Genomic DNA, 18,033 nt, shown 5'->3' with positions numbered 1-18,033 from the left:
ACCATTACCACGATAAAGTATAAAAGTAGGTACAAGGTACAGCTGCGTAAAAGCATGGAGAAATTATGAATGAATTCATTTATAATGTCGCCATGCACTTTGTCAGCAGATGGTAGTGATGGTAACTACCTATTAAATCCCTTATTCCATAACCTTTCGTGGGTCACCAACCCCTTAACTTGCCACCATATGCTGTAGCTATAGCATAATCTTCCCTTTCCTCTGCCCGACTTTTCGGTAATTGCTTCTAGTGGTTAATTGAGGTTTCTGCAAACCCTACTCACCAACTCCCCCGCAATCATGACAAAGGACGTCTGAGCTATCAAAATCGCACCCAACTGATCTTGCTTTGACTCTATACCTACCTACAAGTTAACTAGAACTGAAATATTGCAAAATGACATGAAATATTCACTTAATCGTCATCAATCATCATCATCAAACGTGACAAATTCCTTGAAAAATGCTGATGTGCCCCAACCTGACATGCAAGGATTTTTGGTTCCCCTAAGAAAACCTGATATATTACCACCCCATTCACGACTAGATTGACTATGTAAGTTAATGGCCGGAAGGTGTAAAATGTAAAACACCCAGTCCAGCCTGCGCTCGCGTTACATAAGTCTACGCATGTGCGTGCGTGGCTTGCGCAAGACCACGCAGTTTCATGCGTCTAAATAACTTGGCCGACATTGCGACACATCAGCATTTTTCAAGGAATTTGTCACATTTGATGATGATGATTGATGACGATTAAGTAAATATTTCATGTCATTTTGCAATATTTAAGTTCTAGTTAACTTGTAGGTAGGTAGAGTCAAACCAAGATCAGTTGGCTGCAATTTTGATAGCCCAGACGGTGCACGGATTATTTTAAACGTCAAATGTGAAAAACTATGAAATTATGACATTTACTTGACACTAACCCAGACGGGCTATCAAAATCGCTGACAACCTCTGCCTCTAGTACCTATGTTTTGTTCCAAATATTTTAGCTATTGCATAATATGGTTATTCAAAAATTGACCGTCTATGTTTTCACACCAAGTACTTGTGGCGCTAATTATTCGATGTAACTATCAAATTGTTGACAACGGATGTTACGTATACATATATATCAAACTTTAATGATTAACTTGGAGTGTTAACTTTCAGTATCCTTAACTTTTGATAACAGTAGGAAAGTCTTGAATTTTGCACCTCTGAAAAAGTACAATGTTGTTTCGGAAATTCAAGAAATAAGTAAACAATATACTGTATGAAAAGCACTAGAGGTTTTCCTGGAAATGGTCACAATTTCGCTTCCTAAAGCTTACAATGTTTCATTGCGCTTTGTAGATGTAACATTGTTGGCAAACAATTAGCTGCTTTCATAGAAACAAGCAAGCTTTGCATTGACTTTCACACGTACAGGTAATTCGCGAGAACAAGAAACCCTCTTGTACAAACCAAAACAAAAAGACCTTAATTACCTAATATCTTGAAAAAACTGAAACCGAAACTGCGGCCGGAAATATAATTTTTTGTCGGAAACTGGCCGAAACCGAACCCGAATCTTCGGTCGGATTGTTTTTAATCGCCAACAAACTTTACTCACTGCTCTGCAGAAATTTAAAGGCTGTAAAATTTGTTTATTGTGTATGTTAGAAAATAAAAGAAAATCTACGAGGAAACTTCCTATTTGTTTAATGGAACTGAAAACTCCTCACGACACCAAATTTATAAGTCTATTGGAAATATTGGAATGTATCTTTAATACTCGTAGAAATATAATCTAATCTAGCCAAGCTAACAATCGTTGATCGAAAACGCGAATCTAAACTTAAATCCTTCTTCCTCCTCGCGTTGTCCCGGCATTTTTTCACCGCTCCTGTGGGACCCTGGTGTCCGCTTGACAACTAATCCCTAGAATTTGCGTTGCCTCTTGTTACTGCCATCTGACCTTCCAACCCAGAGGGTAAACTAGGCTTTATTGGGATTAGTCCGGTTTCCTCGTGATGTTTTCCTTCGCCGAAACGCGACTGGTAAATATTGAATGATATTTCGTACATAAGTTCAGAAAAAATCATTGGTTTGAACCCGCGACCTCCGGATTAAAAGCACGCTTTTACCGCTAGGCTACCAATAAATAATGTATGGTCACGTGAAAATTGTTTGGCATTGTCAATGTATACGATTGTTATATTGGCCCCCAGAAAATTACGCAGTTCAAAGTGTACCTATGTGTTAGAAGTGGTAAATTGCGAAAAATGGTCGAAATTCCCCTAGAAATATTCATATTTATCATTAAAATTGCATACATAGCATTTCTTATAAAACGCACTTTTATAAATTTTGTATCTGTTCATAAGTTTTGTGTCGTTTCTACTCACGAGCCCTTTCGATCCTAATGGGGTAAAAAATGTCCCAGAGTTTTTTTCTATTCTGTTATCATTTCCCCATATACATTGTATGGCGGTAACAAAGCGGAAAGTTTGAAAAATGTATGGAAATTTCGGGACACTTTTTTTCTTCTATAACAATGAAAAGGGCGATCCTGACCCGAAATAACACAAGATTGGAAAAAAGGTCACATAAAAAGTGTAAAAAAAAAGTGGCTGTGACATAATCGGACAGACAGACGGATATGACGAATCTATAAGGGTTCCGTTTTTTGCCATTTGGCTACGGAACCCTAAAAAGAGGCTCAATACTCTGGCACAGCTACTTTGTCAGTAGAAAAAAGGCGTAATATTCAACTCCTCGCTCCCTGACAAGCCAGCTTATTGACAAGTTGGGTGTGTTAATGTGTCAGTATATAAGTTATAATGATAATGATGTCGTTAAAAAGGTCCATAGCATCGTATAAATCCAATCGCCAATCCCGTTACACGAATAGGTACAGCGTTTTGTCAGGCTCCCAGGACCGAAGTACCTGAGCTTTAGGTCACTGGGCTGGTCGTAGGAATGCGGCCGGCTGTTTTGCAACAAGTTCTCCCCTCCCTTTCTAACTTAACCTTCTCTTTCACACGGCCGAACGCGCCCGAAGGCTTTCGCGTCTTCTTCGGAAGTCCGACCGGATTCTTGCGGACGTTTGTGTTTGCGCAGATTTGTGGCTATTTTTATTTCGTGTATCGTGTAACGGGGCCGACAGGCATACGGTTTACTATCTTGCGATATGCTGTGTAAGTAATTGTAGTGACATTCATAATGAGATGTCATGAATTGATGCATTACAAGTTTAAGATTTAATTCACTTTTTACACAAAGTGATTATAATTCTGTTTTTGACTGGAAGATATTGATAAATAAGGTGTAGGACCTTTTTACATCCGACTGCTATGTATATAAACAACAAACTGTGAGTAAATTTTTGAAAAAAGAACAAAATTGCTTTGTGTGGGCCGTTTGTTGCTTTGAATATTGACAAGCACACAGCGATCACACGACGGACCTATCAGCTATGACACCTGTAACTCCATCTAGCGACAATCTACAGCACCGAATTACCATAGAACAATAAACTATTTTAAGCGCCATCTAGTACCACAACGATAAACTAGCTACTATCCGTTAAAACGACAGCGCCTACGCACAACGGGTGTTCGCTTATCTACTCTGACAATACATGAACCAAACGCAAGATGGCACCTGCATGCTCTAAATGTCATGAAAGCATACAAAATAATGAATTTCTTGCTTGCAAAAACTGCAAACTAGTTTACGACTTGCTATGTGCACGGAAATCGACAAAGATTTTTAGATATATGTCTGCAGAAAGCAAAAAGGCATGGACATGCTTACTATGTCGGACAACACAAAAAACATCTACAATACCTGGCACTAGCAAATCTGATGCGCAAAATGTTACAATACGAAAAAAAGCCTTTCCCAATAACACGAAAAGCACTCCGGTTACAAGCCCCTCATCGGTGAGAAGCAGCCCTTCAGCTACTTCCTTAATAAATACTCCGGCCGTCAGCCCTGTTAACAGCGCCAGAGGAGCATCAGACACAGACGCCTCACTGGCAGCTAAAAACCTTTCGGCTTCTCCTTCATTGAAGCCGAATGACAGCCGTCAGACAAATACTCCAAGTACACCGGTTTCAAGCACCTCGCCGACAAGAAACAACCCTTCAGTTTCTCCCCTAATGTATCTTGACAACAACCCGTCGGAGAAACTCCCAGGTACACTGGTCACATACACCACACCGACAAGAAACAACTCTTCAGGTTCTACCTTAACGGATTCTGACGACAGCACAATAAGTCCACAAGGCTCAAGTACCTTGCCTGGGAGAAACAACTCTTCAGATACTCCAGTGATAAAAACTGACGACAACGCTCAAAACAGCTGCAAATGCATCGCGAGCACCTCACCAGCTGGAAATTGTTCTTCCGTAACACCTCGCCCTCTGAGTTTACTAGTAAAGGCAAAGTCAATTGAATCTCTTATACATCCAGAGTCCATGCACAACTCCTCTATCAAAAGCTCTGAGGATGAGCTGTCAAAAAGCCTGGAAATAACAAATGATCCAAACATCGTAACGGAACAGAAAGAGCAAATCCGAAAACTGAAAGTTAATTTGGCAAGCACTGAGCAAGAACTACATAATTCTATCTTTGAAAAAAATGAGTACATGCGGCAAATAGAGAAGCTAACACGCGAGGTTTGCACACTAAAAAACATATGTAGGAGCCCGTGCAGTTCAAAAAAGGACAAATCGATGTTAGTGTCAAGCTTTACTCAGAGTCCTGTAAAAAATGCTTCCTATATAACACCTAAAAGCCTTGAGAGAATTTTATACTTGGAGTCCCAGGTAAAACAATTAGAAAGTGAGCTTCTTAAGGCACAGCTTGAAACGCGCGCTCTAAATGAAATTATAAGGAAGTTGGAACATGGACTATCTCCTCCAGCTTTGTCAAATAAACAAAAAACAGAGATCTACACGGGTAAAAGTAATAGGCAAGCACAGAGTACAAACAAAAATTACACCAGAGCTAGCAAACAAAACAAACTTTGTATCATATCCAGCTGTAAGAGATATCGGATACTACAGAATATGAAAAATAATCACGTTCTTGAAAAATACCAATGCTGCCATTACATCACGCCAAATGTAGGAATTAACATACTGTTAAAAAGTCTGAATGAAAAACTAATCGGGTACACTCAACGCGATGTCTGCGTAATCTTAATTGGCGAAGTAGATTTCTACAAAACTCATGACTACAACGTCATCATTAAAAATATCCGAGATATATTGCAACCAATCATGAACACAAATATTATAATAGCTGCGCCTACTAACATCCATGGATCACTGCTATACAACCGAAGGGTAGAACTTTTTAACAACCTGCTATGTCATGACATTATGACTTACAAATACGCTACCTTTCTAGACACATGGCTAAATCACGACCAGTTCTTATCTCGATCTGGAAAAGTTAACAATAATGGAGTGCAAAATATTCTCCAAAACATAGCAGATATAATTGTAAATTTACCGTCCAAAAATAGCCCGCAGAAAAGTACCACAAAAAGCTCTGACAATGCAGCTTTTTTTCGAACAAGTCCATCGCACAAACACAACACCCGGCCAACCCTGTCCTGACACGCGCTGCAGTGAGGGCCCCTAGCCAAGCTATCCCCACAATAAGAAATCATAATCACTTAATCAACGTATGGCACCAGAACATAAATCGACTTGCGAACAAAACATACAAACTTGAATGCGAGCTCCAGATTAATAAAAATGTTGATGTGCTATGCCTGACCGAACATTGGCTACGAACAAATCAGGTATCATCAGTAAATATAATAAACTACAGCCTACGTGCGTACTACTCAAGACCGACTCGCCATGGAGGAGGAGCCTGTATATATGTGAAGTCAAATATTTTAACCATGGAACGAACTGAAGTAAAGGACCTATCGGTAGAGATGCAATTTGAGTCCTGCGCTGTCGAGTGCATCGGATTAGAGCTAATCATTGTATGCATTTATAGACCTCCAAGTGGAGATATTTCACTTTTTTTTTCAAAACTGGATGAAATACTTAGTTTACAGGCTATTAAAAATTACAATGTTATAATAGTAGGAGACATAAACATAGATTTACTGGATAAATGTAATAATACACAATGCCTAATAAATACATTGTGTCAATATGGGTTTAAAACTGTAAGCAATGCTCCTACCAGAATCACGAACAGTTCAAAAACATGTATTGACCACATCTATACCAATATGCACAAAAATAATGTAAAAGGCGTATCTAGCTTAGATCTGCATCTATCTGACCACTTGTGCATATGTGTTACTGTGCAAGTGCAAAAAAGTAAATTTTCTACTAGACACACCTTGAGGCGAGTGGTTAGTGATAGTAATAAACGTAGTTTTACCTTAGGCCTCAATAACCATGACTGGGATAGTGTGCTAAACAAGAGTAAGTGCCCTCACAAAAAGCTAGAATCAGTACTGCATGTTATTAAGCATTACTTTGACATACATTTTCCTTTAAAAAAACAGCAAATAAAGTCCCATGCACGTGCGTGGGTAAATGAATCCACAAAGAAACTACGTAATGATATTCAAAATATCAAAAGCAAATTGTCGCAAAACCCCAATGATAATGGGCTGCATTCCGAGTTATTGGCATATGAGTCTCAGTATTGGTCAAAGCTAACAGACGCACGACGTTGTCATGTAAATAGCATTATTGAGAACTCGGGTGATAACATGTGTCGCAGCGTCTGGCGCGTAATATCGTCCGAAACCTGTAGTGACAATAAAAATAGGAGCGCGGCGCTTGACGTACTCGTCAACGGGTTGGGCGATGACTGTGGCGATACTCGAGCTGCGGCAGCCGCCGCGCTGCTTAATCATTACTACATTGATACAAATGTAAACAATAGGCAACCGTGTAGTGACGTCGCTTTGGAATACTTGGTCAAACACTTAACAAAATTGCCCCCGAGATTCCAATTCACACATTTCACTTTACAAGAAATAATAAAGGTATGGAAAAGTATAAAACGAAAAGACACAAAAGATATAAATGACATGTCAACCCGCGTACTTGACTACCTCCCTCCAGTCGTTATATCCTTACTATTAATGTTGTTTAACCAATGTATTGAGATAGGTGAATATCCTGACATTCTAAAGCAAGTAAAAGTTCAACCTGTTTATAAACGCAAAGGTGACATGCACGAACTTAAAAATTACCGCCCAATCTCAATAATTCCAGTTATATCAAAAGTATTTGAAAGTTTGTTATGTAAAAAAATTATGCATCACATACGCACAAACGACTTATTGAATTGTCACCAATATGCATACCAACCTGGCCGATCGACATCGGACGCGGCTCGTGATGTGGTCGCGCGGGTGCTGGCCCACCTCGAGGGCGGGCGGCGGGTCGCAGCGGTCTTCTGTGACTTGTCGCGCGCGTTCGAGATGATAGACCACTCCCTCCTCCTTAAGAAACTATTTCTGTATGGCTTTGATGGTAGCTTCCATGACACAATCGCTTCCTTTTTAAAAGACCGTAAACAAAGTACTTACGTCCAGAATGTAAGGTCTCTACTGGAACCAGTAGGCAGCTGCGCGGTACCCCAGGGCTCAAGCATGGGAAACAACCTATTTCTCATGCTAATCAACGATATTACATCCGCGTCGTATGAGCCCGAATATGTTATTTATGCCGACGACACATGCATTATAGTACACGCTGAAAACATTGATGATCTAGTATCAAAACTGAGTCAAACCATGATAGAGATAGATAAGTGGTTCACCGCTAACGGAATGCTCCTCAACTTAGACAAAACAAACATTGTGCACTTTAGGTTACGGTGCACTGACATATTGCAGCTAAATATTAAAATAAATGATATTGAAGTCCCACAAGTAAACCAAACTAAATATCTTGGATACTTAATCGACTCTGGACTTACGTGGTCCCCTCACATTGATCAGTTATGCAATTCGCTTTCGTCAGCGTGTTTTGCTTTGTCCAGGCTCGCGCCCACCCTATCGGTAGATAACCTAAGAAAGGCCTATTTTGGATATTTCCACTCGATTTTAATCCGTGGTGTCGACCTTTGGGGCTTGGCTTCGGGTCGGGACAAAGTATTCAAAATACAAAAGCGGGCGCTGCGGATAATATCTAGGAAACCTCACGACCACCCAGCTAAAGAACTATTTGTACGCAATAAAGTGTTAACGCTACCTTCTGTCTACATATTGGCAGCGTGCCAGTATGTCAGGTCTAACCTCGCTAGGTATAAAACCAATTCTAGCCGTGGTGATAACAACCGCAGACAGCCAATGTTGGTTGCCCCCGTAAAGCGTCTTGCTAAGCTCAGGAATTCACTCAGTGTCATTGGGGCCAAGATCTACAACTTGGTTCCGCCTGCCATAAAGTCAGCGGAAAGTGATCCTGTGTTTACAAAGAAACTTAAAGCGCTGCTGATCGCACAGGCATGCTACAGCGTTGACGAGTTTCTTCGTGGAGTTCATAACTAACGCGTAAAAATAGTGTCATCTTAATGCTTGATTAATTATACATAATTATAAGATTTAGTTGTAAATGTTATAATTTGTAAATATTATTAGTTATTTAATCTTATTATGTAAATATTTAATGTAATCCTGACTTGTAAAACAACGATTTTACCAATAAATAAATCAATCAATCAATCAATAAAAATGTTCTTGAAAGTTAAAATGGAGGGGCTTAAGTATTCGGGGCTATTCGTAGGTGCCAACATTAATTTAAAACAAGAAAATACGACATGATCAAAAATATCGAAAGGGTTAATCTCAACTACTCCAAGCATGACGTAAGTTATATTTTATAGATGCCTATTTAGGTAGGTTACTTAGGACTCTTGTCAAAGACCTAAACAAATATTTACGTGTGATTTAAGCGCTATCCACTATCAGAGGCTATCTAGAATACTTACTTATTTACTTACTTACTTAATGGCGCAGCGACCCAAAATAAGTCTTGGCCTCGGACACGAGGAGTACACGCCAGTTGTTTCGAAGGCTATCTAGAATAGAAGCTTCTTATTAACTAAATCACAATTAATTTGTTGTTCGTCTTTTTTTTTTGTACTACAACAAATTATGCATTGTGTTAAGTACTTACCTACAGTCAAGACGAAAACGATTTGACTTCCTTTAGCGACTGCACTTGCATTGCATGACACAATGGTCGACCTTGGTCACGGTTCATTGGTCACACACAATGTGCAGGATCTTAGACAAGGTGGCTAAACTTACGTGTCAATCGGCCGTGTCATTCCTAACGCGGTTACAGCATTGATGCCGATCCGGTCTTCGCGAGCGTTTTGAATACATATAGCGATGTTCCGCTCGCTCACCGCAGCGGCGTGCGGATTCGCGTTAAATGTGAAGAACTTATTAGACACACAAAAGGCTTTTACGTGTAAATTGGCAATGTCATTTCACCAGAAATAGAGGGCACAGAAACGGATTGAGTTGCAGGAAAAGTTTTAAACAATTATGAAAATAGAAAATTGTACTAAAGTCTGTATCTTTAAAAAAAGGTAAACAAACAATTTGTACCATTTTCGGATAGTTTTAATATTTATTGGTTAACCAACCAAATACAAAACCGCCTGGATCTGTCACTGAACGACCTGACTTTAAACCTACATTATTTGATCATGTAATGTTTTCATCTACCCTCAGCTGCCTTAAGGAGCTATTTGAGGGTAGTTTTTGTTTACCTTTTTTTAAATACCTAAAGATACAGACTATAAGTATGAACTTTCAACTTAGAATAAATTTAAAAGTGGAAAAATTACTGTCTTGGGTGGTACCTGAACTCACGGCCTCTGGATCGATACTCCAGCGCTCTGCCTACTGAGACAAACAGCAACACGACGTTTCTGCTTGTTAAAAATTAATTTAAGGACAAATTTCGTTTTCCATTCATAAATTGGAGGAGTTTTAAAATATTTGCGGTAAGTATTCACAATTTCAAAACAAGTAACTGTAAAAGCGGTGGTGGCCGAGTGGATATGACGTCCGACTTTCAATCCGGAGGTCGTGGGTTCAAATCCTGGCTCGTACCAATGAGTTTTTCGGAACCTAATGTACGAAATATCATTTGATATTTACCACTAGCTTTTCGGTGAAGGAAAACATCGCGAGGAAACCTGCATACATCTGCGAAGAAATTCAAAGGTGTATGTGAAGTCCCCAATCCGCATTGGGCTAGCGTGGGGACTATAGACCGAGCCCTCTCGCGCATGAGAGGAGGCCTGTGCCCAGCAGTGGGACGTATATAGGCTGAATTATTATTATTATTATTCTCTTTATTCATTTATTATCTTAGATTAGGATTTTTTATAATATGGATATAAAAATAAAATATAAAAACACTTACAAAACAATTATTATTATTATTTATTCACAATTTCGGAATTATTGCGAAAGTACATCGGCTATCAGTAGGCAGGTACAAACAGTCAAAGCTGCAGAGACGTTTGACCCCACCTTTGTTTGGAAGTTTGCAATTCGGGTTAGGCATCTATATCTACCATTGACATATATCTAAGAACTGGCCTTATGGGCAATAAGAGTGATGCCAGTACAGCGGTGTCACGCACACGAATTCGAGCCAATCGTGCAATCTAACACCACAAAGCGATTGGTTGATGAGCTCGCAATTCTCGCGCGATTGATCGCAACTAGTTACGTTAGACTGCACGATTGGCTCGATTTCGTGAGTGACACCACTGAAGTAGCACCATTCTTAGTGCCCATAAGGCTCGTCCTTATTAGACATATACCAATGTCATCTATTGACTGTAGGCCCGCTTACCTAAACACAAGATTCTGAAGGAAAATACCTGGTACTTAAGGAGTTTAATACTTCTTTTGAAGTTTAATTTTGCAATGGCACATTGCGCTCGGATTTAATTGTAAGTACCATTCATTACATGACACGAATACAATGGGATCATCTGACAAATATTTGCTGAGTACAAAAAATGGTTTATCGCGAATTGATTGCATTAAATCGATCAATCGCGAGTTGTTTCTTAAAACTTGCACAGTTGCACAAGCTACCGTCTACATAGTCAGGTCATAAGTTCTGTCACAAATATTTTTACCTTATTATTTGAGTTCAAATTATTTAACGCTGAATTACTTACATATAATTTAACGTAATTTGCTGTCTTAGTTTTGCATAATTCTATGTAATATTCAGAAAACGTTATAAAAACATGCAAAAAAATACGCGACCTGTTCAAGGGGATCTTGGATAAAGGGGCATAGTGGATCAAGAGGAAACGATGCAGCGGACGAACTGGCCAGGAAAGTCTCAGAAACGACGGCATATGGACCCGAGCCCATCATACCCCTACCAATATCCTATATACACAACCAGCTAGACCTACATCACAGACAACTGCACAATAAATACTGGAATGAAATGGACACATGCAGGCAGACCAAGGATTTTCTACCGGAACTGAACCACAAACTCACCAAAATACTACTGAAAACACCTCGACACCAACTACGTAAAATAGTAGGATTAATTACAGGACATAACACACTTAACAAACACCTACACAATATGGGTAAAACAGACAGCCCCATGTGCAGAGCGTGCATGGAAGAAGAAGAAACAACAAAACATATTCTCCTAGACTGCAAACAGGTAGAAGTATACAGGAACAAATACCTAGGGAATCCGTGCACACTAGGAGAGGCAATTAGCAGCCTGAAAACTTTGCTAGGCTTCGGGGAGGAGCTGGGGTGGTTAGAGTAGCGCTACCTCGTTTCACGCAAAATAGGCACAATGGTTGTCGAGTTGCGGAAAATGCCCAGAAGCACTAACTAACTAAGGGGATCTTGATCCCTATTTATTATTTTTTCTTATTTACATGGTTGAATCTAACATAAAACAAAAGCTGGAACTTTTATCTGTCTTATAATATATAATTCATGAATATTTGACTGACTGCTAAAACTGCAAATCAAACCTACTCGTAGGATGGCAGTCGAAAATTAGCGTGTCTCTGAAAAGTACTCAAAAAGTAAAGTTTGAATGTATGGGCAGGGAAGCTGAAGTACAGACTTGTCGGAGAAGTAAATGCTGGTTATAAAATATCGTTCTAATAAAATGGGTTCATACAAATAAACAATTTTATCTATTTTATTAATGTGACACTGATTTTCACTCCCTTTTGTAAATAATTTTTTCTTCACAATCCACCCGCGTACTCACGTCTAACGACAATCCCAAAGAAAACAAGTAGTAAATAAAGATGCTATCTACATTTTAAACTAATTATTACGTTTTGATCAGTATAAAACCAGCTTTCAAATCATGGCAAAGTTTGTTAATTAAGAGCTTTGTATTAGTACATTTTATCAGTCAAAACCTTTGTGACAGAACTTATGACCTAACTAAGTACATGAAAACAAATAGCTACACTAAAAGGAAATAAAATCGATTTACTTTCTAAGGAAATTCTACAGGTATTATCTCGTGTTCATTGCTATTGGGTGTAGTGGCGTATTTCCCATTGGGTCCGCGATTCCCAAGGGCCCTCCTCGCTTTGTTGAGCTAGACGCACTTTAACGGTAATTGCTGATAGCATCGCGGTTAGAGCAGTCTTAACTCGGGGCTGTGAGAGTTCATCATTGTGATAAATTAAAGTCTTTATAGCAAGCTTTGGTAATTGTGTAATTATAGTGGTTAAACGGAGAAGTTCGTGGCTTTCGTGTGGATTAACCAAAATTAAGGGCGTTGGACTTATAATATAATCATCATAGTGTACATAAAGGTTGAAACATAAATTATGAGCTTTTTTCGTTAGGTTTCTTAATAAATTCCATTATCAATCTTTAGCAAAGTTGTGTCATAAACAAATAATTTCGATACTATTAAATTGTGGAACCTCTCATTGGTATTTTTTGTATAAATTACACTTTTAAGACATTGGTGATTTAAATAGTGATTATTTTTTTCCAGTTTCAAGCGGTATTTATTGTCCATGAAGATTTTATTTTTGTATTGACTAGTTGATTTATGGTCTAAGTCTAAATATATATGTAAGTAGGTACGAGCCCTAAATATAAAACATCTGTTAACAACTAGGCCTCACATTAACTCTAATGCTAGCTACAACTCTTACTTAAATTACTTACACATAAACATTATGAGATTTCACAGATTACTTATATAGTAGATGGATGGATGAAAACAGCGCTGTTGAGCACGCTAGTCGTACCAACTGCATTGGTTAATAGTGGAGACCATTACGGCTTCATGTCTCGATATATTTGTTTCGTCTACTTTTTAATTGGTAATATTATAGCTGTGTTATTTGAAAGAAAAGAAAGAAAATACATTTATTAATGACAAAACAAACACGGATGACAAAAGCATGTTGACAATACAATGTATTAACATTATTATTATGTCTTTCCCATCACGGAACAATGGTGTTCCGGACCTTTGGGAGGCGTGCGTGGAGCTGAAGCCAACACGTAGAGACCCTTTTGACACTTTAATGAAAAGTAAGAGGTACACCTAGCGGATGTTGCACTTGCCCGCGTCATGGGACGCACGCAGAGGCAGCAATCGCCAGGGTGTAAGGACTATTTGAGAGTTGATGGAATCTAAAATTAACTGGGCTATTGGGTGAAAGCGATGAACTAAATACTGGGCTATGGGATAAAAAAACCGGACGCCTGCCTAATAAAACAGTATTCAATTTTATTTCCGGCAGACGGTGACTCGCCCACACAAGATGGGCCCCCACAAAAAGCAACATCTAGGATGGCTCAAGGGCAACACCGGTGTGAGCGGCTCAGGGGTGTCGAGAGGTGTACGCCGCTTTCTAACCAGTGGCTGCGAGCAGTCACTGTGCCAACTCGCGACTTATGCAATTTTTCTCTTCCACCCCTGGAGCGTATAACTCTAACGACTCCACTCTGGCCGGCAGGCACATTATTTTTATTATTATTAACATTTGCTGCATTCGAGTAATTCAGGTTGCATTACATTATTGCGTTTTCGTTTATGACCTTTTTTATGGGAAAAATACTAGTAACTGAGCTTATCACACGAATTTCCTTATTCGAACCCAAGACTTCGAGCTTTGTAGGCAGGGTCATTAATCACAATCACCTAGATTATAGCCGCCGGTAAACTTACTCATGTAAACTATAAAACTTTACAAAAAAATAATTAGTAACAAATACTGATGTGGGTAGTTAACATGATTTAGGATGCAACTGAGAAATGTAGATCGCAGCAGTCGCAGTCTAGTATTTACAGATTATCTTGATGACCGGACTGGCCTAGTCGGTAGTGATCCTGCCTATGAAGCCGATGGTTCTGGTTTCGAATTCCGGTAAAGGCATTTATTTGTGTGATGAGCACAGATAATTGTTTCTGAGTCATGGATGTTTTGTATGTATATATAAGTATGTACATATTTATCTCTACAAATATGCGTATCCATAGTAAAGCCTGACCTGTATATATGATCACGCGCCATATTGCGGAATTTCATTGAAACTAAATTTTTTATACTAAACTGAACTGTCAACCCATACATGAGAATAACAGCACCCTCTTGACACTGATCATATATTTCTGGTCGGGTTTTACAAGCTTTGTTTAATTTGGGGCTAGGTCGATATGTGTAAAATGTCTCGTTCTATTCATTTATTACCGATCACCTGTGTGATGACCGCTATTATTCGTAAACGCTTCATGCGGAGTCTGAGAGAGAAAATCTACGTAAGCGTTATTTAAAGTTGTGGTCATATTTAGGGAAATGACGCCTATAATGCCAAACGGCTCTTTGGGACCGTTATGTTAGCTGAGTATTCGTATTCATTTTCTTAATGTTTTTATTTGGTTATCTGTTTTATTAAGTAGGCTCACTGCTAGTTGAGAGGACGGACAACGGTGTAACGTTTCTCTTTAACTCTGCCGACGACGAAGCACTGGTAATAAATCGGAGGTGTTGGTTTGGTTTGTTCAAGTAGAACGAGTCTTGTCTTACTCACGTTCATTGTCAATATTCAGGGCGTGTCCGCGGATTTGCTCGTTGACGTAGTTGTTGCTGCGCGGCAAGTTGAGCGCGCTACGGATGCCGACCAGTTGTCCAGGTGAAGTACCTTGTACTCACGTTCATTGTCAACGTTCCTGGCGAGTCCTCTTATCTGCTCATTGACGTAGTTGTTGCTGCGCGGCACGTTGAGCGCGCTACGGATGCCGACCAGTTGTCCAGGTGAAGGACCTTGTACTCACGTTCATTGTCAACGTTCCTGGCGAGTCCTCTTATCTGCTCGTTGACGTAGTTGTTGCTGCGCGGCACGTTGAGCGCGCTGCGGATGCCGACCGACGAGTTGTCCAGGTGCCCTGGACCGATCTTGGGCACGTGCGAGGAGCAGTATACTTCCTTGTCCTCTGTATAGTGCTGGTTGTTGAAGTATGTCTGCGGAAAGGATTTAAAAGTTAGGAAAATGCTGTGTGTAATATAGAGGAACTGAGGGAGACTGTAGCTTATAAGGCACCGGATGCGTGTGCGTATACGTGCAGGTGTGCGTTGTAACATACAGATCCTTATGAGAGATGGCACACCGCTTGCGTGATATGTGCGTGCACGGCTCCATCATTTTAGCGCACGCGCACACGTGCACGTCTACGCACCTGCAACCGGTACACGGTGTGTCTGGCCTTTATCAACAGGGATGTCCAATAATAGGTATTTCATACTTTTTCAGATGAAGAATGAAAATGCTCTGAACTCTATTCTGAGAAATAATTTCTCCCTCCCTCTCCCTTCGGTCGTGTTTTAATTTATCACCACTCGTTGAGAAATGTTTATTTTCTGCACTTGTATCGTAAATAACTATTCCCTTGCCTTATATAAATATTGAATTTTGATGCGTTGTACTATGTTGTAGATGTAAATGTAAAGGTGCATCTATATGGCAATTAACTTTTGTCAAGCAACACTGAGCAACATGGTAACATTAGGTAACTTACCTAATACTTACTGTTGCACTGTGTTGCTCCACCGTTGACTACGGATGCACCTTAACAATTTAATTCTAAAGAGGTAATAAAACTGCCTCAAATAATCTTATTTCACGGACATTTATCGACGAATTCAATAACCATATAAAGAGGGCCAAATTATCCATTCACTAATCCGAATACAAAAGATTTAGACCAATTTGCATTGACCCCGTCATAATGCATTTTGGCGGAGGCATTGTTAACGTCCGAGCAGATTGAGGTCTCTAATAATGCTGGTGGAACACAATTGAATCGATGCGCCGTGATGGCCAGTTAATTCATAACAATACAACAATTGTTTGGGAATTGGGAGTTTAGTAAATTAGATATGGCGACAATGCAATTGTTGATGTATTATTGAATTGATTAAATGTTTATTGTAGATCATGTTTTGATGATGATGTGCAGAAATCTGTATTATTTTCCGTTGAATTAAGAAGCTAAGTTATCAAACGTTATCATAAGTGTAAAAAAAACCGGCTAAGTGCGAGACGGACGCAAAATATTTATTTTATTTTGTTTTTAGTATTTGTTGTTACAGCGGCAACAGAAATACGTCATCTGTGAACATTTCAACTGTCTATCGCGGTTCTTGAGATACAGCCAGTAATAGGGCCCGTTGGTACGCTTTGGGTACAAAACCCTTAAAACGTCTCGTATCCGACACTTTTTTGGAATGCCCCCTGGCTGTCCCACTCCCATGGAAGGCACTTTTTGTTCCATAGTAAAAGTTGCTCAATACAGTATACCCTACATATAGATATTCAATTAATCTAATAACGTTGAAAAGCACCCTAATTATTCAAATTAGCATATTCATAAGAATACTAAATGATAATCACTTTTTAAACACGATTATATGTTTTTTAACAGACGTTAGAAGCCATACAGCAAAACATACCAAATAACAAAATTCATACAAAACTTTCATTGACATTAAATCAAAGAAAATTAGCATAAACGTATTATATTTACGTTATAATTGTTTTAATGACAATGGTACCGTTAGCCGGTTTCATTAATGGAATAATGACATGCACCCATGTGAGTAACTCCGCAAACATTGAAATTGACAGTACTAACACATTGACCATTCGTCGACTGTATCTCTTTGTAATAGGGTTCACTTTTAGTCGACTGGGTCAAGCACATGAGTCACTCAACAAGTGAACACCCAGCTGATTCATCTCTGTTTATTTTCATGAACAATTTCATATGTTCCAATGTCTACATGTGTCATTTTTATAGTTTGTAGTGGGAATAAGTAATCAGTTTTCTATTTTGTAACAATTTATTAACGACTTTATAATTAAGCCCATATTCAGTGCTTGTTTCATTCCTATGGAGTTGGAGTCTTTGCGTTTAAATTAAGTTTTCACTTCTCATGCAAATTGATATTTAAGTCGCATGTAAGCGGCATAAAATTTCTTATTAAGCTCTAGAGCATAAAGTAAAATCATCTATTACGATCTTTATTAACATATCTATAAAGTTAAAAATCTGCCACAGGTGCAAATTACCCCGCCCGAGCGCTCCTGACCGGTGCGCTCCGACAGGCGCGCCCCCTGCCTGAGGTGTGAGGTTATTTTGCTGTATTTTTCAAGACTAAAGAAAATCGTGCATTTTCTCTAGTCTTGTAAAAATACCGCATTATAACCTAAAATATTGGATATTTTTGTATAATTTCCTCGCAATCGAAGTGAAAAGCAGAGTGTTAGATAAACATTGTCCATATACATCTATGTATATTAAGATATCCAATAAATATTATTGGTCGATTAGGATATAATAAATTAATTTGACAACCTAGTAATCTTGTAGTAAAGATTAATGTTCAGCCAAGTTTTTTGGGCCGACATTACGAGTTGAAATGCGACTAGACTGTACCAAGGTCGGCCAAATGTCAACGAGAAGGTCACGATTGTACGAATTAGTGTGTCTTTTGTTTTTA

The 18,033-nt window shown here is 39.1% G+C and overlaps 1 protein-coding gene across 3 annotated transcripts in view; it reads right to left on the bottom strand.

The window, feature by feature from the left end:
- Positions 1-18,033, bottom strand: part of LOC133527542 (hillarin) — an 88,226-nt gene that overhangs the window by 54,255 nt on the left and 15,938 nt on the right. For all 3 annotated transcript variants that reach the window (XM_061864595.1, XM_061864594.1, XM_061864593.1), the window contains exon 3: positions 15,309-15,495. In XM_061864595.1, coding sequence (XP_061720579.1) covers positions 15,309-15,495 — 187 coding nt within the window. The remainder of the gene's footprint in view (positions 1-15,308; positions 15,496-18,033) is intronic.

Source organism: Cydia pomonella, chromosome 18 (assembly GCF_033807575.1).
Source record: "Cydia pomonella isolate Wapato2018A chromosome 18, ilCydPomo1, whole genome shotgun sequence".
Lineage (NCBI taxonomy): Eukaryota > Metazoa > Arthropoda > Insecta > Lepidoptera > Tortricidae > Cydia > Cydia pomonella.
Note: the sequence above shows the minus strand (reverse complement) of the source record. Positions and strands in the feature narration are given on the sequence as shown.